This window comes from Podarcis pityusensis (assembly GCF_964106645.2).
Source record: "Podarcis pityusensis genome assembly, chromosome: 7".
NCBI lineage: Eukaryota > Metazoa > Chordata > Lepidosauria > Squamata > Lacertidae > Podarcis > Podarcis pityusensis.
The window spans coordinates 49,608,834-49,629,486 of NC_138031.1; the positions used below are offsets into that span (position 1 = coordinate 49,608,834).

General features: G+C 39.9%; 2 protein-coding genes and 1 long non-coding RNA gene across 12 annotated transcripts in view; 2 read left to right on the forward strand and 1 right to left on the reverse strand.

Moving 5' to 3' along the window:
* The window catches only part of PPP4R1 (protein phosphatase 4 regulatory subunit 1), a 36,924-nt gene extending 20,211 nt beyond the window's left edge, over nucleotides 1-16,713 (reverse strand). The window contains exons 1-7 of one of the 10 annotated variants that reach the window (XM_081014157.1): nucleotides 16,606-16,713; nucleotides 13,255-13,307; nucleotides 10,563-10,607; nucleotides 3,178-3,262; nucleotides 2,263-2,369; nucleotides 1,443-1,585; nucleotides 207-353 (exon numbers count right to left, since the gene is read on the reverse strand). In XM_081014157.1, coding sequence (XP_080870283.1) covers nucleotides 207-353; nucleotides 1,443-1,585; nucleotides 2,263-2,369; nucleotides 3,178-3,262; nucleotides 10,563-10,607; nucleotides 13,255-13,264 — 537 coding nt within the window. In that variant the 5' untranslated portion in view covers nucleotides 13,265-13,307; nucleotides 16,606-16,713. Of the gene's footprint in view, nucleotides 1-206; nucleotides 354-1,442; nucleotides 1,586-2,262; nucleotides 2,370-3,177; nucleotides 3,314-10,352; nucleotides 10,505-10,562; nucleotides 10,608-10,722; nucleotides 10,762-10,813; nucleotides 10,888-11,153; nucleotides 11,293-12,326; nucleotides 12,448-13,254; nucleotides 13,308-16,605 lie in introns of those variants that run through there. The other 9 variants (XM_081014153.1, XM_081014162.1, XM_081014160.1 and 6 more) reach the window with 9 other exon arrangements.
* On the forward strand, nucleotides 11,483-16,593 carry LOC308481685. The gene is made up of 4 exons (XR_013988803.1): nucleotides 11,483-11,869; nucleotides 12,376-12,515; nucleotides 13,515-13,706; nucleotides 15,722-16,593. It is a non-coding gene; the product is annotated as an uncharacterized lncRNA (long non-coding RNA).
* Nucleotides 16,714-18,853: 2,140 nt separating the features above from the next.
* Nucleotides 18,854-20,653, forward strand: part of RAB31 (RAB31, member RAS oncogene family) — a 51,409-nt gene continuing 49,609 nt past the window's right edge. Inside the window, exon 1 of the mRNA XM_081014321.1 lies at nucleotides 18,854-18,919. Coding sequence (XP_080870447.1) covers nucleotides 18,869-18,919 — 51 coding nt within the window. The 5' untranslated portion in view covers nucleotides 18,854-18,868. The remainder of the gene's footprint in view (nucleotides 18,920-20,653) is intronic.

Below are 20,653 nucleotides of genomic sequence, written 5' to 3' on the forward strand. Positions count from 1 at the left end.
ATCCAAACTCTTCTTCTTCTTCTTCTTCTTCTTCTTCTCTGAAACATGCTTATCGCTATAACTACACCATTATCTTAGTCTGCAAAGCACTAGTTTACATCTCATTCATGACAAAGGATACTCTATGGGAAAGCAAGCATGTTTGCTGCTTAGTAAATCCAGATAATTAATTAATATAGACAATGCAAAGTCATCCTCCAACTTACTGCCACAGCCTCTGTCTTCACATCATCATTGCTGTCTGGAGCCGTCAGCTCTACAAGAACTGGGCATACTTTGGCCTCCACATCATAGCGTTCAATAAGTTCTTGCTCTAAAAGAACAAGTAATGCTGCCTGGCTTGTTTTTCTCACCTACGTTTAAAAAGAAGAGAGGAAGGGACTTGAATTATGTTTTCACCCGTGCCACAAAGCTTTAGAACAAACATTTTATAAGACAGCAAGAATGAACTCCTGTGAATCGCTTTCAGGCTCCACTCTATATTTACCTAGGAGTCCCACTGAACTCAATGGGCCTTATTTCTGAATAGGATCTACATAGGATTATGTTGTCTGGGATATTGCCATACACTGTTAGCATTTATTTCCATGAATTCTTTAACATATGGAATGATACCATTGTAAATCTTTAATTTGATAATATTTATACTACTGCTACTATGTAACACTGGTCAAGTACCACTGCAAAAGGCACTAAAGAGAACACAGAAGTAAACAGGTTATTCATACAGACTAGCCTTTCCCAGCATGATGCCCTCCAGATGTTTTGAACTATAAGGACATTGGTTTGTGGAAGACTAACATAAATTGTTTAATTTAATTACTGAGTCTGTGACACAAATTTATTTCAAAACTCTTTAATCTTATTTTAGTTGTTGAGACATTCACTGATCCAAATAATTGTGAAATTTCAAAACCACTAAACTGCCTTGTTTTTCCCTCCCTTGTAGTGAATGTTCAGGTGTCAGCCCCAATGGGAAGGGACCTGTCATGTTGCTACTTCAAAGTCCCATATATACTGATGCTGTTATGTAAACAATTTATTTGGATGAGTATTAACATGGTACTATTAAACGCAGGTCCCGCTTACCGAACACAATGCATTCTCAGGAAACTGTCTATTAGAAGAGCATTTGCATAACAAGCTGGCAATTTCCATTATTTCCTGCGGGAACATTTCTAATCCATTATCTCCCCCCACCCTAAAATGGCTGCTGCCAACCAGCAAAACATAAACAAGTACGGAAGTGGGCAAATTGCGGCTATTCGGATATCTGAATCAGCGGCGCGTGTAGTAAGGTTTGGGAATAATTGTTTATGTTCAGGTAAGTGAATTTTTGGATAACAACTGGGAGGATTGCAGGATCTGCATGTAGCTTATTTCAAACATGTAAAATCTGTACACAACTGTGTAATTATTCAATAACTTCAATGACTTCTCACCTGGTTGTTCTGGTCTGCAAGGTATCTCACCACAATAGGCAATAAATATTTTGAAAAAGCATACGGGATTGAAGGCCTGTTTTCTTGACAAAACATAGCTATATGAGGCACCTGTTCCATCAATTCAGCTCGTACTGTTGGCTCTATTGATAAAAATGTCAAGATGAACCAGTAAATCATATGTTATCGATCTCCTGATCGAAAGTCAAATACCTACTATAATGCAGTACTAATAAACTCTCTCTAACCGGTCATAAAGGAATCGTTTTGGATTCAAATTTATTGCTTCATGAATTAAAAGTTCAAGAGAGTCACTAATCCTTCTTGTTTTGCAAGTAGTATTAATTGTGGAATTCAACTGATGTCCCTGTGCTCACCAAAGTCCTTTTAATCCAGAGGATGCATCTGCTAAGTGGATTAGGAAGGGTGGCAATTTTTGCCAATTTCCCCATCCCACTGCACTTCCCTACCACTTTCTGCCTTTAATACCTTATGCCAGTCTCCATTTTTCTCTCATTTTATGGTCTCCTTGTTTTCCTGAAAAGCCTCCTTGCTATTAGGAGCCATTTTGAAATAGGTATTATTTTGATCCTTTTCTAAATATTCTTTACAGTGCTGCCAGCAATAACATGAATTTGGTTTTATAATCATGATTCTTCAGCAGCTGCAAAGCAACAATTGCTTTTTTGAATGAACTACTGAGGATACTAATAGCATGGAATAAAGAAAGAAATATAATCTAGTTTATCCACTATTCACATTAACCACCCCAACATTTAATCTACTTCATTACCTCATTAAGATAGCTCATACTACATACCTGAATCATCAGCTAGCCTGCTGACTCTTTCCAGTACAGCAATACAATCTCTCTCATCATCACTCACTTCTTTCAAAGTGTCCAACAAACTTCGAGCCACCATTTGCCTAGAACATGAGAGAATAAAATTGCAATATTGTGGAACTAAGTTTATAGCTTTTACATGTCAAGAAATAATTTATCTATCCCACCTTAATATAACACATTTGCATCCAAGCCTTCTTTCAGAAAACTCAAGGTAGTATATATGGGTTACCCTATTTTGCCCACAACAACCCTTAGTGTGTGTGTGTCTTGCTCAAAGTTTCATGGCTGTGTGGCAATGTGAACCCAGTTTTCCTGGTCCAAGTTTTTGTCTGCTACACCAAATACAGCCTGCTGCCCACAGGATAAAAAACTGTTCAGAACAGAATACTTAACATTAAAAAATCAAAACAAATCATTTTGAACTATTACCCAGAAAATTAAACCACTGTATAAGAATACCGAATACAAAAAGAGGAAAATCTTTCCTTAGAACTCAACAAAAACGAAGGTGAATTTTACAGCATTGTATATTCCGATATCAGATGGCAGACAGATCCTTGTAAACGAAGACATGTTACATTAGGCCACCATCTTTAATCATGTGTACAGCTGGTATTCTTACATTTGGAAATGAACTGTAGTCTCTTCAAACATTACTGTGTTATAGTGTGAATACAATACAAATCTTAAATACATATCTTCTTACAAAGTAATATACCAAATACCTCTTGATAAGGACAGATAATCCATTAAATGAAAAAGGTGGATAGGTGTGTGAATTTAATTCATAGAATTTCCTTGTAAAAAAGAGATTAAGTTTTGTCCTGCACACAAAACATTTTAAGATAGCTCCTTATAAAGCAGATTATTTAGGCTAAAATACCATACCTGTTAAAAATATTCTCACTTGCAGCGTACTTGTCCAATCTTCCCAGAGGAGTCAACATTTCATCTTGTGAGACAAAGTCCAGGGCTGAAGGTATAATAATCACATCAGACTCTGAGCTGTAGTCATCCACACCAACTATCAGAGACATCAGAAACATTCCTTATAATCACAAATCTATATTTTAAAACAGATGCCTAATGCTGAGAAGAAGCTAGGCTATGCAGCAGTCTGCTTTCAACACAGATTAGTCTTAAAACTTTGTGTGCCTTTACCATTCTTCTCTTTCAAAGCATGCTTTTTGTACAATTCAGCCATTCTTCTTGAACTATATCCACTTTTTGTACAAAATTGTTCTCCAATTTCCTTCAGTCTCAAATATTTTGTAAACCACACACCATCTGCAGCGGATTGCTTTTTCTACTAGTCCTTCAGTAAAATAACTGTTTTTTAAAACCTCTCCTGTCATACCAGATAAAGATCTCTAGTAGCCGAATTTGTATACATAAATGAATATGAACCTCAAAATTGATGAAGACCCAAGAAAGTAGTTACGAAGTGCAATTTCATTAAAACCAAAATCAGGACTTAAAACCACTGTTAAGGTTAAGTATAGTTTAAATATAAGCATTCAGCATGCTGGTGCACAGGGCTAAAAATTTTGCTCCTCCTCTGTTCCCACTGTGCTGCCCTAGTTTTGCTTAGCATTACATGGGAACCATGGGCAGTAAAGCCAAGAACAAACTTAGGTTATAATTAATTGCTCGGAGGGAAGCAAACCACAAGTCTAGGTTCAGGCATAATGCTGAAGCAAATCCAAGGCTTCGCTCCTGGAAGCTGTGATTGTGGCATCTAGCACAATTATCTAGATGCTGCTGGGCTGTACTTTGTATTTCTTCAAATCTGTTAGTTAGTTTTAAGTTCAGGATGGGGTGGGGGAAGAAGTCAGCCTATATCCATGATGTTATCTTCCAACTTATTGCAACACTATTCATGTCAGCAGCAATCTGATCAAGTTTAATTACCAACACTTACATATTGTCAAAGCAACAGACATAAAAATCTTGTGAGTACCAGTTATCTCCAAAAAACATGGATGATCCCCACTTGTTCAAGGATCGGTCATCTATGGAATCCACTGCTGTCTTTCTAACTACTCTCTCAATTTACCATTTTGCTTTCACTGGCTTACTGGCTTATTAACAGCCTTGTTACAAGAGCAGTGCTTTTAATAAGTCAGATAGAGCACTTTCCATTGTTCTATCCTTTTGGAGTACAGTGGGAAGAGAATTGGCCATTCCCCATCTATTTTCATACAGATGAATATTCCAGTTGTCTCATGCTTTCTTATTTTACATTTATTCTACAGCGTAGAGGATAATGGTCTCTTGTTACCTATGGTATACACATAACAATAGAACCCTTGATGCATGATTAGGGCTCTCTGGCACTATCACAAATTGCTAACAGTCTCCCAAGTCCCTGCCCATGAATCAACTGCTCCAAGTACAGTCATACCCTGGGATAAATATGCTTCAGGTAAGTATTTTCGGGTTGCACTCCGCGGCAACCCGGAAGTAACAGAGCGCATTACTTCCGGGTTTCGCTGCTCGCGCATGACGTCACACACATGCGCGGAAGCGGCGAAACATGGCCCGCGCATGCGCAGATGCGTCTTACGTTCTATTCAGGATGCGAATGGGGCTCCGGAACGGATCTCGTTCGCATCCCAAGGTACCACTGTATTCACAATATCCTTGACAAATCCTCCTTGTAGCAAACAGGAGCACACATATTAAAACAATTGATGTAAATTTTCAGCTGCTATATTTTTCCTACAGAAAATTAAGCCACTACCATCATTATACATGGATATAATATCAGTCTAACAGAAACTGTCCAGCATTGCAATTAGCTTCTCGCATGACTACTCTTTCAAAGTGCTTGCACATGTGCACCATAATACTACATTTCCCAAATTAAACATGCTATTTAGGCATATTAAAATTGTTACAGTATACAGTGGTACCTCAGGTTACATACGCTTCAGGTTACAGACGCTGCTAACCCAGAAATAGTGCTTCAGGTTAAGAACTTTGCTTCAGGATAAGAACAGAAATCGAGCTCCAGAGGCACAGCGGCAGCAGGAGGCCCCATTAGCTAAAATGGTGCTTCAGGTTAAGAACAGTTTCAGGTTAAGAACGGACCTCCAGAACGAATTAAGTACTTAACCTGAGGTACCACTGTATTAACAGTTTTGAGTGTCTTTACATGATTTTCTAAACATTTAAGCAATGTAGGGATTGTTTGCTATTGAGTTGTCAGGTTTTAAAATATATACATATATCCCAATAAAAATATTTTTCAAGTAAAGTTGTGAAATTGTTTGACTATCACATTTAAACTAGAAAGTCTGTTTCATTTATTTATTTTTTCCTGTAGGAATATTTCAGATAAATGGCTTTGACGAAAAGAAAAACTTCCAATATATTTATTTATATAAAACAAAATTATGAAATCAAAAGATGTCTGAGCTGTACCTCCGTATATAACATAAGAAGAATCCTACTGGATCAGGCCAAAGGTATATCTAGTCTAGCATTCTATTATCATAGTGGTCAACCAGATGCCATGGGGAAGTCTGCAAGTAGGACCAGAGTAGGACCAACTGTGCTCTTCCCCACTCTCACTTCTCAGCAACTGGTATTCAGAGACATGATGTAGCACAGCTGTATACTGTACCATTGCTATTCACTTAAAACTGAATTGAAACCATCTCATTTGACCAATGTTTTCAGCAATGAAAGGCAGATCCAAACGTGGACACAAAGTCTCATATCATGTGTGAAATGGCAGATACAGTGGTACCTCAGGTAAAGTACTTAATTCGTTCCGGAGGTCCATTCTTAACCTGAAACTGTTCTTAACCTGAAGCACCACTTTAGCTAATGGGGCCTCCCACTGTTGCCGCGCCGCCGGAGCACGATTTCTGTTCTCATCCTGAAGCAAAGTTCTTAACCCGAGGTAATATTTCTGGGTTAGCGGAGTCTGTAACCTGAAGCGTATGTAACCCGAGGTACCACTGTATGTTGTTTCACTTATTTGCCAATATTCAGATGTGAAAAACGTAAGGTAGCCCATGCAGAACTTATATTTGGAAATAGTAATAATAATGTAGAGAGGTGTGTCCATTAACATTAAGAAGCTGACTTAAAAACACATACCAAAGTACTGATTGCTTGCTTTAGCATTATATTTTCAGCTACTCCTGCAACAATGAAACTTATTGGAAACTAGGTTGTCAGTATTCTCCTTGAAGTACAGTGGTACCTCGGGTTACATACGCTTCAGGTTACATACACTTCAGGTTACAGACTCTGCTAACCCAGAAATAGTGCTTCAGGTTAAGAACTTTGCTTCAGGATATGAACAGAAATCGTGCTCCGGCGGCAGCAGCAGGAGGCCCCATTAGCTAAAGTGGTGCTTCAGGTTAAGAACAGTTTCAAGTTAAGAACAGACCTCCAGAACGAATTAAGTACTTAACCCGAGGTACCACTGTATGTCCATTCATCCAAAACATCACTGTTTATTAGTTAAATAAAATGTATTAAGACGATGCATAAATATTTCCCTTTATAAGCAACACCTACAGGAGATGAACATTTCTACTACTTCATATAACTTTTAATAGATGCCAATATTTGGGGGGGGGGGAGAGAATGTTTATGGAACATCACCATGATCTCAGTGTAAACACAAGATCTGGTTGTATCATGGAGATGGGAAGCATGTGACCCTCCAGATGTTGTTTGACTTCAGTGTTCATCAGCTTCAGCCAGCATGACCAAGTATCAAGGACGAATGGAGGTGTAGTCCAGCATCATCTGGAGAGCTACAGGTTCCTATCCCCTCTGCTCTAACATGATGGAAACATAGGCAAGTGTTCAAAATTGTACAATATTGTAAACATAAAAAATAACCTCCAAAAAGAATTAACTTAAATAGGAAGCAAAAACCTAGATAAATGCACTGAATTCAAATAAATCTTAAAACTCAAAAACCTACTGCCTAACAATGTACAACAGTTTTGGGATTTTTTTAAAGGATACAGCAATCAATGTTTGCCCACAAAATGTAGGGAAATTTGCACACTGTTACCAAATACCATTCCATTTTGTAAGCATAATTTTGAACTCTTTCATTTAAACATATTTCAACAGTGTAGTCATCCCTTATGGAATCTCCTATGCTACTAACCACATAACATTGCTTTCCTAATGTCTATTGAAAGTACCTCCTTTTCTGATCTTTGGCACCTGTCTGCCTGTAGTTTATAGGCAATTCAGTTACATGTCTATTTTCAGAAATGACATTTATTATACAAACAAAACTCATGTTCACTGTGGAATGTGGACAACCATCAATTTTATTCTCCTATGTAAATGAAATTCACAAACTTATCCAAGACGAAAATACTGTTTTTCCATCTATACTCAGATGGTTTCAAAAGAACAAGAAATCTTTCTACTATTCTCCTAGTTACTGCTCGTCAAAGTGACCATGCTAAACAGCAATGGGCTGTATTCATCTAAGTCACCCTGTTAGTGCAGGGGCTTCTGCTAAACAGAACTTCCCTCCCTTGCCTCTCCAGAGCCCCCCCCCATCTGTTCCAGAGGGTATGGAGAACTCTCAGAATATATTTAGAGGCACACAGGGGGAAGGGAAGTTTCTCTGCACAAGTGGAAGTCCTTGCACCAACAGATTTTACTGCGTATGTATGCTCTTCTACCTCTCATCACACAATGAAGTCACAATTTTTCTTTTGCTTCTGTCTGTTCCTGGTTTATGCTCTACACACAAAAGCTTAAAATTAGCAATTGAAGTTGTCCACCTAGAAGCACAGACACAATTTTTAAAAAAGAAAGATGTCTTCAACCTAAGAAGGTACACCAGAGGCAACCCTGAAACACTACCATTAGTTAGACACAAATGCCACTGGGGCCATTTCAGCAGCTTATGGCCTTTGTTTTTGTCAAGGATTTGTGGATTACCATAATTGACTGTATATGCAGTTTGTCACTAAAATAACAGAGAACAAAAATAAAGTATGCAGTCACCAGTCTCGCCTTAGAAATCAGCTTATTAAAAGGAATCAGATTAGCTAGCACCAGTGTCTCAGATCTGGGCTGCTTAAGGTCCCATCTCAATCTAAAAGGCATGAGTACAAATCAGGTCTTTTGATGGCCCATTTCCCTCTATGAAGAGCCAAGACAGCTGCAATACTACAAGAACATACAGGGTACAAAGTTGAGGATGAAGCATGTGAGAAGAAGAAATAAAGTGTTCTCAGTTGAAGAACTTTGGCACCAAGCAGACCTCTACAGGAAATGATGCTAATACAGAAAAGGAGGCTAATGCAGAATTCAAACACTGCACTCATTGATAGGTGCTCCACTGAGATAAAACCGTCACACTAAGACCCTAATAATCAAGAACTCAAAAGCATGACAACTCATATGGCAAGCATCACTTACTATGGGCAATAAAAAGGAGACAACGTAATGAATATTAATTTGTATACAGCTGCACTGTGGTGAATACTACAACACTACTTACAGCAGCAATTGACTTCGCTTTCATCTAATGCCACCCTCTAATATCGCCTTGGAAGAGAAATTATGTTTTACTAAGTGCTCCTATCCAAGAGTTAACCATCAAAATTTATACCAAAGAATCTGCCTCCAAGAAAGAGATGGTAAGTAAAAGTAGCAGAAATTAGAAAGGACACTCTATTATTCAATCTTCTTACATTCTTATTCTGGAGCATGCATTTTTAATATGGACACATCTTCTAAACTCTCTTCTATACTTCTATTTTATTTAATTCTGGTACTTCATTATTATTTTCCATAGTACCTTCTCCATTATTTAGTTCACACAATATTCTATACCAGCCTTCTCCAGCCTGGTGCCCTCCACATATTTTGGCTACAACATCCATGGGAGTTGTAGTCCAAAGCATCTGGAAAGCACGAAGGTGGAGAAGGCTGTTCTACACAATCACTGATGCCTGCACTGGTCACCTATCACGTATTTACTGCTGTAAAAAAATTAAGTGTATATTCATATACATTACTAAAATATTTTGAGTTACACAGGTTTATCTTCTGTTCAGAACATAAATGCACATTACTCTGTGTGTGTGTATACTATTGATTCAAATAGGTGGTAGCATCAGTTCTCTAAAGTCTGATATGTACACAATACATTTTAAAAGATTAAAAAAAACTAAAGAAAGCAGGTCAAAATCTAATTAGAAGACCTGAACCTCATACAACAGACCTGCAAACCAGCCACAAATTAATTCAGAAGAATATGCATCATTCTATTTATCTAACATACAAAGTCAAGGTCAGTGTCGTATCAAACTTTACCAATCTTGGGTTTTGCTTTCTTGACCCTTTATGGATCACAATGCATTTTTTAATCTCATTAGCTGTCCGAAATTCAACAACATAAATGCTAACTTTTAAATATCAATGTATTAAATTTTAGTATTTTAAAAATTTTGACATTTAAAATGTAAATTTAATTTTTACAATTTAAATATTCAATGGCTATATCAAACCTGAACACACCTTGATTTTAAAAAGCACACAAGCATAATTCCTATATGAGAACATTCAATGAGTTCTGATGGCAATTAATAAAGTGTTATTAAAGGAAGACGAATTCTATTAGTACTGTATCTCAATATTAAGACACTGTTAAGCTTCAAGTACAACGTGACCTAAATCTCATTCATCAGAATAGCAGCAGTAATGCTATAATCACAACCAACCCATCCAACTCACAACTTTCCCCATTTTCCCTTCGTGGTCTCCAGAAAAGTAAAACAAACTAACAACAACCACAAAATCAAGACAGGCACAAACACGAGCAAGTTTGCAAGCCATACACATAAATGCCTGTATGGGGGAAAACGGGCAAGGACAGCTGAGCATGGCTGCTTCCTCCCACAATGCAACTTGGGCCTCCTCCACGCTTTCAAAACCATTTATTCGCGGAAGCAAAAGCGAACGAGAGCTTGACACACACGCGCAATCCATCCCTCTCCCTCCCCGTTCCCGGTTGTATTTTATGTATATATACATATATAGATAGATAAGGCACAAACCCTCGTTAGACGGGAACAGGCTCCCTCTCCCCATTTCATTCCAGACCCAGGATCCCCTGAGTTTCCGGGTGCGAGTGAAGTGGGACCGCCCCGACCCAGCCCCCACACCCAAGACGGACTTGGGAAGAAGGGGCGGCCCGGGCAGCGCCGCCGAGCGCGCTGGGGAAGAGGGAAAGAGAAGAAGAAGCTGTTGCAGCTGGGGCTACTCACATCCGTCTATCTCCTCCTGCAGGTCCTCCTGGAGCAGCGACAGATCTAGACGGGGGGGGGGGGGGGAGGCGGAGAGAGACAAGACAAAGTGAACTCCAGCCGAGGGGGTTCCTCCCCACCCCAGACCAACTCCCCTTTGTAAAACACCCGTAATACACACCCCACGAGAGCGCCTCGCGCTTCTTTACCACGCTATAAAACACACACACACACACACACCCCTGCCCTAAGCGCCCCCTCCTCACACTCACGGGGCCGAGAGAAAGAAGGGGGACGCCTACATCTGGCAACAAATCCCCCAAGCCCTTCTTGCCACACAAGGTCGTTAATTTCTCAGATAAATCCCCTCGCAAGCTCCTGCCACAGTTTCCCCAACACACACAGAGAGAAGTAGGTAGGCAGGCAGGAGGCAACCCCCCCACCCCCCAAATCGATGAGTTGAGGTGAAGGAGGACTCGCTAAAGGGCGCTTTCCCTTTGCTTTTTCCTTGAAGCGAGGGGGGGGGTCCCGGACTGAGGTGTTTCTTTCGCGCCCGGACGGAGTTTCTGGGAGTGGGAGGGGGGGTTGGGGAGGGAGGGAGGTGCTACCTACCCGCCATGTTTCTGCAAACCTCCCCGCCCGATTTGCAGGGGCTACATTTAGCCCGCCGTGGCAGCCGCAGGAGGCGAGGGCTGAGGGAAGGGGGCTCGGTTGGGGTGGCGGTTGCGGCCTTTGGGCCCAGGCGGCGTTTCCGGGCGTCCCCGGGAGAGTCTCACACAGAGCGATCAGTCCGGAGAGGGAGGGGTCTGAGCCGGACACACACACAGAGCGAGAAACGGCTGCCCCCGCCTCCGCCAGGGAGGGAAAAAAGAGAGAGAGCTGCCTGACATGCGAGGCAAGAGCTGCCGCGCTTTTGCCCTCTTTTTCCACCCGCTGACTCACTCCAGCCTCAAAAGCCGCCTCCGTCGGGCGCAGCCAGGTGGGGCCGCTAGGCAGGTCTGGCCCAGCCAGAACCGGTGAGGCAGAGTGAACTACTCGGGACACTTGGAAAAAACGCCCCGGTGTCTGTGAGCGCCCTCTCTCTCTCTCTCTCTCTCTCTCCACTCGCCTAGCAGTGCTTTCCCTTGACCCTGACCCTGCACTGCCTTCCCCACATGGCATGGCCGCTCCCAAAGTTGGTTTAAGAGGGTACGGCAGTTTCCGTTCTCCGCGCCCTGCTAGGCACTGGCACGACTGCAGGGCACGGCGACTACTCGGGAGCTGCACGCTTGGCTTTTCTCAGACCGACGTAACTTGGCTGTGACGCTGTTATCTCCCCCCACATCTAGGTTTGGCTCTGGTTTTCTACTACTGCACTTGTTTCCGTGCCACTTGGCTCCGGTTTTCGTTTCCCCTTTCTGGGCTCGGCCATTGCATTCTTCCCGCCCCTTCTTCAGCGCTGCTGCCCCAGGACACTTCGCTGCCCGAGGCAAAGATTACGCTCCATCTCCCTTCCTGTTCTGTGTACACAAGCCACCTAGACCAGCTGCTGACTCTGCTTTCAACAGCAGTGATGGGACAAGGGGGCGATACCCACGCCTGAGGGCAGCTAGGCTGGTTTAGGGAGCACAGGGGCAGTCAGTGTGGGATAAACAGCTCTGTCGTCTAGCACCTGGCTGCACATCACCTGCTACCTGAAACGGCGGCCTAGCGCTGCCTCTCATTCTTTTTTCTTTGCTTGATCTCACTGCCACCCATCCCTGGCTGTATTTTTCTGTTATTTAACCTTGCTCCTCTTAAACTTACTTAGGAATACTGCTGCTGCTTTTCATCCCTTTTTATTGCCTTCCTATAGGGAATGAAGCGGAACACACTATTTTAATTGTGGCCGAACACTGGTTTAGAGGATGCCAAATGGAGCTCTGAGATATGACACACTGCAATAAGTAGATTGAATCATTGTGATGTCATTCTATAAAGAATCACCTTCCTCAGGTGATAATTCCAGGGTTGGTGTCACAATGTAACCTATACTGTATTTGTAGGCACACATGCTTTGTTTTGTGGCCATTTGTATATATGGATTCAAAAATTAAAATGTTCTCTGCAAAAGCATTTAGGACAGCTATCCGAAACTGGGTTTTGGGGTCATTGCCTACTTTCATTAAAATAAGCCTTGGGCTGATTTAATAAGAGCCAGGCAACCCTAATAAGAAATCAGCATTTAGCTGCTTATATAACTGTACTGAGGTTTAATGAAAATCTAATATTTTGACAGAAAGGTAGTTGGCATAGCACAGTAGATAAGGCTGTTGTTCTAGACACACTTGCCTTAATGTCTCATTTAATTCTGTAGGACTTCTGGGTAGGTATGCACAGGATTGCCTTTAAAGGGTATAAACCATGTTTATATCCAAATCAGTTAAAATTTCTGCTTGTTTAATATACTAAATATAGTATAATATTCCCCTTGAGGCTAGTAATAGTGTCCCCTTGCCACTGGACTCCCTTTCATTTGTCAGTAAAACACAGTAAAAATATGTTTAATTGCAGAACCATAAGGTTCAATAGGTGCTCAGCCTTTCCTGCAGTCGTTATGAAGGTCATAATTCTACAATATCAGCTGTACTAGTTAAGGTTCTCTAGTACAAAGAAATAGGAACACAACTGTCACAGTGATTTCAGTAGCTGATACCTATACCATACCATTGGGTTTTCTACATTATAAGCCTACCATGGGCCATTTGCAGTGTTGATTGAGGTGACTGGTGATCTGCAATTCCTTTCCTGGAGAAAAGGGAGAAGCCGGAAATTGGATTATGCATCACTAGATAGTGTACTTGCACTATCCTTACTGCATCATTTTGTAGTCTGAACAGTGTAAACACCAACTTTACAAAACCATATGATAATCAACAGAACTCCTAAGAGATCTCTGTAACAGACAAACATGTACACTGACAAACCTCGTCTGTCTTTCTGCCTGCAGTTAAGAGAAGGCCCCAAGATCAGTTACCATCATTTCCAGTTAAAGGATCTCTTGATGGCAAGGATGGCAAAATATATCTGCCTGAAGCTTCAGGGAACTGCTTCCTGTCAGAGTGGACAGCACAGGGCGCCTCCTATATTACTCTGTTTTTCTGTTGCGGTAGCTTTGGCCATTCGGCTTTTTACTTGGCATAAAAGGTAAGAATCTTGCAAAAACCAAAAATTAATTTTGTGCCTCCTATGGGTTGTGTTTTTTGTTTCTGCTTGATAACTTCTATATGAGATTTCTTGGTAAACTTTACACAGTTTCCCTTAATATTAAATAAGTAAACCTAAGATCTGCTTACAATTCTGAGCGATTAAGAGTCAAACATTGAGATATAATGATGGCATATCCCTTGCACTTCCTCAATACCATGCAAGTACGAACTGTAGTGCGATGTAGCATAATTTATGAAAAATATTTATATACTGTTATAAAAAGTCAAAGAAGTTTTTAATAATAAATAAGGAAAAAACATTTAAAATTTCAATATTAGAGACAATCAACTAGCTATTATGGAAATATATTATCTGAATGGCCTGCATAGGCCTAGCACATAATATTGTGACTTGTTGGCCTTTGTAGCTGCAGTAATTTCTGATCTCAGGCATTTGTGGTTGAACTAGAAGGAATGTCATGTATCGGAGGTTGAGCCCATATAAAATACTTATAATAAGCAGCATTTTTCTATCTGGATGCTATATTGTTGTTGATGGGGAATGCTGGAGAAAAATGGGTGATTACCTAGCTGCCAAAGATTTAGTAGTTATGTGTTTAGTAGAGTTCATGTGTCTGTTCATATGCAAAACAGTGTACAAGCTTGATGTGTTAAGGAATGAAGCACTGTGGCATATTAAATTATCTGTCAAATGTGATTAGCAGCTGTATGGAGTAACTTTAACCATTACATGTATAGTCAAGCATACAGTGCAGTACCACAGGCTGTTAATAAAGATTTCAAAGATAGCACCAACTTTATGACATTCAAATCATTCTCTTGTGACCAGTGACAGTATGTTCTATAAACATTTTACTGGACAAATTTCTGCTGTCCTAAATCAATGGAGATATGATTTAGCACACATATATGATTTATGTTTTTAATTTTCTTTACTAAATGTACCCCATATTAGCTTCTTCACATGTTGTATAAATGCTATATCTCTTTTTCCAAATGTAATTGAACGGACATATGTTAGAAAAATAAATAAATAAAATGCACTCAAGCTGCACGGTTCTGTGCATGCTTACCTGGGAGAAAGTGCCATCAAATTCAGTAGAGTTGACTTCTGAGTAGACACATGCAGCGTTGCAGCAACAGTGTGGTTTTATTTTATATTCATACAAAATCAAAGTTACTTTGATTGGAATGTTTATAAAGGTTCTAAACAAATAACTACTTGGCAGCATACATTTCCCTTACATTACATTTTGAGGGGAGGGACTAAGGTATTGAAAACATGCTTGCAGGACAATCCAAACACTAGCTCGGCAGCAGTGCAATGTGAGAGAATAGAGCAACAGCTGCATCTCTAGCCTTATTGCTCACACAGGGTGGAAGGCAGAGGGCAGGGAAATAACAATCAGCCCCAGTGCCATCAAGTGGGCTGGCTCAGCAGATCCAGAACACCTGGTTTTCAGACTGGGTGTGTGTGTGCTGTTGCCAGAGGCAGGTGGGGTGCAGACCATTAGGAGCATCACAACTATTACGTAGAATGGAAGGCAAGAGACAGGGAGGTGCTGAATTTTGATGTTGCACAGGGCACCACGGACATCTTGAGACCCCAAGGTCTGCCACTGCTGTTACAGAACAGGGACCTTTTGTATTTTAGCCAAGTAATGCTAGTGTCACTCTATGGGCAGAAAGCCAGCAGGGCTGGATGGAGAGACACCTCTGCTCAATCTGTCCCCCCAACCCTGCACCCATTGTTGGGGGTCTGGTTTACAGCTTGATTTTAGCATGACTGAAGAACTCTGCAAATAAAGAGATATGTGCTTCCTAGGGAAAGTAACTTGAAAGTTTTATTGTGTTACTAATAGTAATGCATTTCTATGAGACAGGAGATGAAAATTTAATTGAAAAGTATCAATCCTACATCAGTGTCTGAGATTAATTTATAAAAACTTTCAACTGTATGTCTAATAGCAACGCCTATCTCTTTTTTCATAGATAGTAAAAAGGTAAAGGTAAAGGTACCCCTGCCTGTACGGGCCAGTCGTGTCCGACTCTAGGGTTGCGCGCTCATCTCACTCAAGAGGCCGGGAGCCAGCGCTGTCCGAAGACACTTCCGGGTCACGTGGCCAGCGTGACTAAGCGGCATCTGGCGAGCCAGCACCAGCACCGCACACGGAAACGCCGTTTACCTTCCCGCTATAAAGCGGTACCTATTTATCTACTTGCACTTAGGGGTGCTTTCGAACTGCTAGGTGGGCAGGAGCTGGGACCGAACGACGGGAGCTCACCCCGCCGCGGGGATTCGAACCACCAACCTTGCGATCAGCAAGTCCTAGGCACTGAGGTTTTATCCACAGCGCCACCCGCGTCCCTTTTCATAGATAGTACTATTTATAATTTTTTAAAAATGCCTTTTAATAAATTATAACATCTTCAATGGGGCAGAAATAATTTTGGGAATTGCATTGTGGAATCTGATTTTTTTTCCGAAAGGGGAAATAGATTTTTATTGTACAATTTTCAGTCAACGTACTATGCAATTGGTTGGACAGTATGTGTGTGTATCAAGCAATTTTTAAAAATGAAACATCTGAAATGAGTGAGTTTGAAAATATGCTGCTCACAACCCAACACAGTTAAGCATGCTTAAGCCCATTTATTGCAATATATTTTATTCAGCTTAACTTTGTGTTGAACTTGAACCATTATTTTTGAAGGCATAAGCATGATCAGAACTCAGATGAAAGACTTGCATTTTAGGATATTTATTTCAAGCATGTTAAGGCATGTCGGCCATTTGAGGGCTCTATACACTTGGAATGGGAAAAAAGGAGAAAGGAGAGTAAAGAATGACTGTTGAAAATAAAAAGAAGTCCTACCTTTCATAGCTCTGTTTACTTGAAGGTTAAGGAAAGTAGCATGGAGTAGAGTAGGAGGACAAAGATAAATGATTGGCTGCTATATATCTCTTGTTAGCCTCTGTACAAGGAGATGTCACAATCTCACCATGACAATGAGCTGTTCCTTGGGTACCAATAAGAAAAGCAGAATGAATTACTAAAAACAAAGGCTCTAGTCACTCACAATAGATATACCTAGGTTCCCTCTCTCACTTAACACACATTATATATTACCCTGAGGCAAATATTGATTTCCCACACACTAATAGTTGCAGTAATGCCCCCTGATGAGTGTACCTGTAAGAGGTACTGTTAAAATATTAGGTACACTGTACACCTGAACCTAAAGCACTAGTTGTTTGGGATGGCCCCGACCCTGGCTAAATAGGCTTTAGTGGTATGTCCAAGCAACATAAATGTAACAGCTCATGCTAGCCATCAATTGCTGAATTATTTTACAGGGATTACCAGCTATCTTCAGCAGAATTTCAGGTTGAGCTACTGCACCAAATCCTAAATGGCTATTGCTGTGCATTTGTCTTCATTCTCTTTTTCTAGACCAACTAATTATTCAGCTATATTAATTGATTTTTAAAGTGGTTGATTGATTTAAAAAGGTCCTCCTGCATATGTAGCAGCAGTGTTTCTTAAATGTAGCTTTTTAAAATACATTTACTAAAAATTGGATAGGAAATGGAATGGAATGCCTTTTTTAAAGATAGATTATGCATGCATGTCATAGCAAGCACTAAGAACAGTTTTTAATGATTTTATTATACTGTATTGCTTATTTTTTAATTTTTATACTGCTTTTTAAAATTAGTGAACAAAATGTAAATGTGTGCAGATTTACTTGATTGATCGCAATCACAACTCATATGATTAGTTTCTTTAATCAGGTGAAAAGCTTAATTTCAGCTCTTTCCAAACTCTGGCTGTGAATTACACTTAGATGATGTTATTTTCCAAAATATTCTCAATTTTTTAATTCACCATGTAGCCAGCTGTTTTAGATATCTCTAATATTGTGTGTCTCAGCAAGCAAGAAAAGAATGTGCCCCTATTTATGGGAGGCTTTTGATACAAAACATGTACAATGACTAATCAGTAAACATGCAGTGTATAGTTGCTAAATGTATGCGTTCATGCAGTTGAATTGTTGTTTGCACAAGTTCTATGTAGAGAGAAAAAACTAGTTTGACAGTTTTGTTTTACCTTCTTCACCACTTTACCAAGTGGTAGGAAGCTGCAGTGAAGCTTTTGTGGGTTGGCTGTGTTGTGAGGAAAATAACCACCCAGTGTCCGCTGTCAGCCGAGTCCCATTTTACTCAACAGCACCAACAAGGGAGGCCAAACAGACACCGGGATTAAGCAATCAAAGCATAATTTTATTTCCCACTTAAGTACAGAAAGGTGCAGCATCTAGCAACCTGGAAAGCTATTAAAACAATAAAACTAAAAAGGCTGGACCCTAATGTTAGCCAGGGGAGACCTTTATACCTATTCAATAGTGCAATGGGGCAATTAGCCTTGCAAGCAGGGAGGCAGATGTGTGGAATTCCTCATCAATCCCCAATGCCAAATGCTCTTATTCAAGGGCAGACAACTGGATAAAAGACCACTCATCTAAATACAAGCTGTTATACTCCCTTCTTGAGCTCATATATTTCCCATTGGTCTGATAGGCAGAGCATGTGCCAATTGCTCCTTGTTCTTGTCATAAGCTTGAGTTCCGTGCATGATTACCTAAAAATTGAGTCTTTTTTTCCTTACAACTGGTATCTTGTGAGGACAGATGATAAAGATTTGCCAAGTTTCAGGTCTGTCAAAATGTCCCATACAAAGTTGGAATTGGTGAAACGCTGCAACAAAACTATTCAAGGTCAGAGGGTATCAGAACTTTTCAGGCTCAGTATAAAGCTAAAAATTAGAATAAGTGCATTAATAGATGGAATAAAATAATTGTTATAGTCAAATAGAGCTTAGGGGAAAGGGGTAACCCTAAATACAGGTAATAACAGAAGAACAGTACTGAAACTGCCACAGTCTTTCATTTAGGTATAACAGTTGAAAATTGTCAACCAAAACAGTTATCTCATTATATACTTTATAAAAATACAACATTTATGATAATAAAATTTATATACCTAGCACTCAGTCAAGAAATACCCAAAAATGTGAAGGCTGTGGACTCACTGAAGGACTGAAGAACCTTGAAAAGGCAGGCACAAGATTAATTCCTATGTTTCCTTTAAAAAAAAAAAGGTTCACAGACAATCTACATACACTGCAAGTAGTGAATTCTCTAATTATATATATATATATGTATTGATTTTCCTAACATTTCCCACCCCCGGCTGTTCTGCAAATGTGGTTATATAATCAGTGGGCCTTGCATATTTATATACTGAGAATCATTATTACGATCAAGGAGGAGTTGCTCAGGCTCCAAAACACTGGAGAGGATGCTCAGGAGCGACTGTTTCATCTTGCAATTCCATATTGAGATCAGGGCTTCATCAGGATCACCAGTTTTCTCCACTGGAAAACACACAAAGCATTGAGGAACACATTTTCTATTAGTCTCCAAGACTGGGCTATACAAATGGGCCCACTGCTGTTAGATGAGGGAAGTGTCATCGTCATCACACAAAAGTTAGGTAAAGCTTTCTGACTGCTTGCCTGGAGAAGATTCTTACTCACCATGGGCAACCTATGAAGAAATTGTTTATAATGCTGCTTTATCCAGCCAGTGTGGGAGTTTCTGACAGTTTTATCCATAATAGTCTGGTTCCCAACTGATGTTACAGTGAAACAAATCCATGCACAAGAACATGCATAAATCAAGAAACTTGAGTAATTCAGCCCTTCTATCACCTTTACAAAATGTATCCAGCCTGAATTGGTCTGACATTACATTCCGACATTACATCCAAAATTATTTTTACCAAGATTTTAGTGGGTATTTAATAGCCCCATATTTTGCTACTGAACTTCATTAAAAAGTATATTTGAGGGAGGAAATGTGTGTGTCTCTTTGAATTAAACTCCTTGTTTGAAACAAGAGGAAAAAATTCACTCCATTTCCATGACTTACGAAGCTGCACAAAATTAATTGCAAGACAGTGATCCAGGAAAGACCAAAGTATTTTGCTTCATCTAATGTTAGTGACATTCAGTACATAAAAAGTGTGTTCCCATGGTTGATAAATTATTTAGCAATCACTAGCCTTTTAATTCCTCTGAGAAATTTTAATGACAGCAGATGGTAATGCCAGGAGGTACTGCATAGAATACTTAGGCTGAAATAGCAAACTAAGAGTCCATTTCACATGTTGCACTGGGGCAATATTTTGCAAACATGGAGATTTCTCTATCTCTGCATCAGTGAGACTGAAATATTATCATTACTTGTGGATATTTCTGTGGTCATTTTGCTCATGAAACTGCTGCTGATACCAGCTTGAATGCTTCCAGTCTGTGATAATACTCTGCTATAATATAATCTGGAAATAAAGTGTATTTTAGAATAGAAGTTGTATATTAGACACACAATAAAAGGCATATACTGAAGCACAGTCTGTTAAATTCTGTAACATAATGCGTAGTACTGGATTATGTCGTGAGTCTGCAGTCTTAAACCTCTGGTGTTCTTCCTGAACTCTGATCTATAAGCTATACTTCTGATCCATACTCAGAACTATATTTCATAGAATTGCACTGTGAATATGGAACTTTGATGGATAACCTCTGGTTATCGTATTTGTTGTTGTTGTGGGGGACAACATATGGCAGACAGCAATGATCAAATGTAATAGTATGATTTTATTGACCAAGGAAGAAGTTTGGTTTACTTAAGTACATTAACAATTGTTTGAAATATTGCTCTTAGATAATGATTATTGAAATATTTATCACCCATTTGCTTCTGCAGAATGCACTTATGAAACACTTCTACAAACTGAGCATTTTAAAGCCAGTTTGAATCTGAATTTCTAGTTGGCAGGCGGTACTCATCATGCTCATG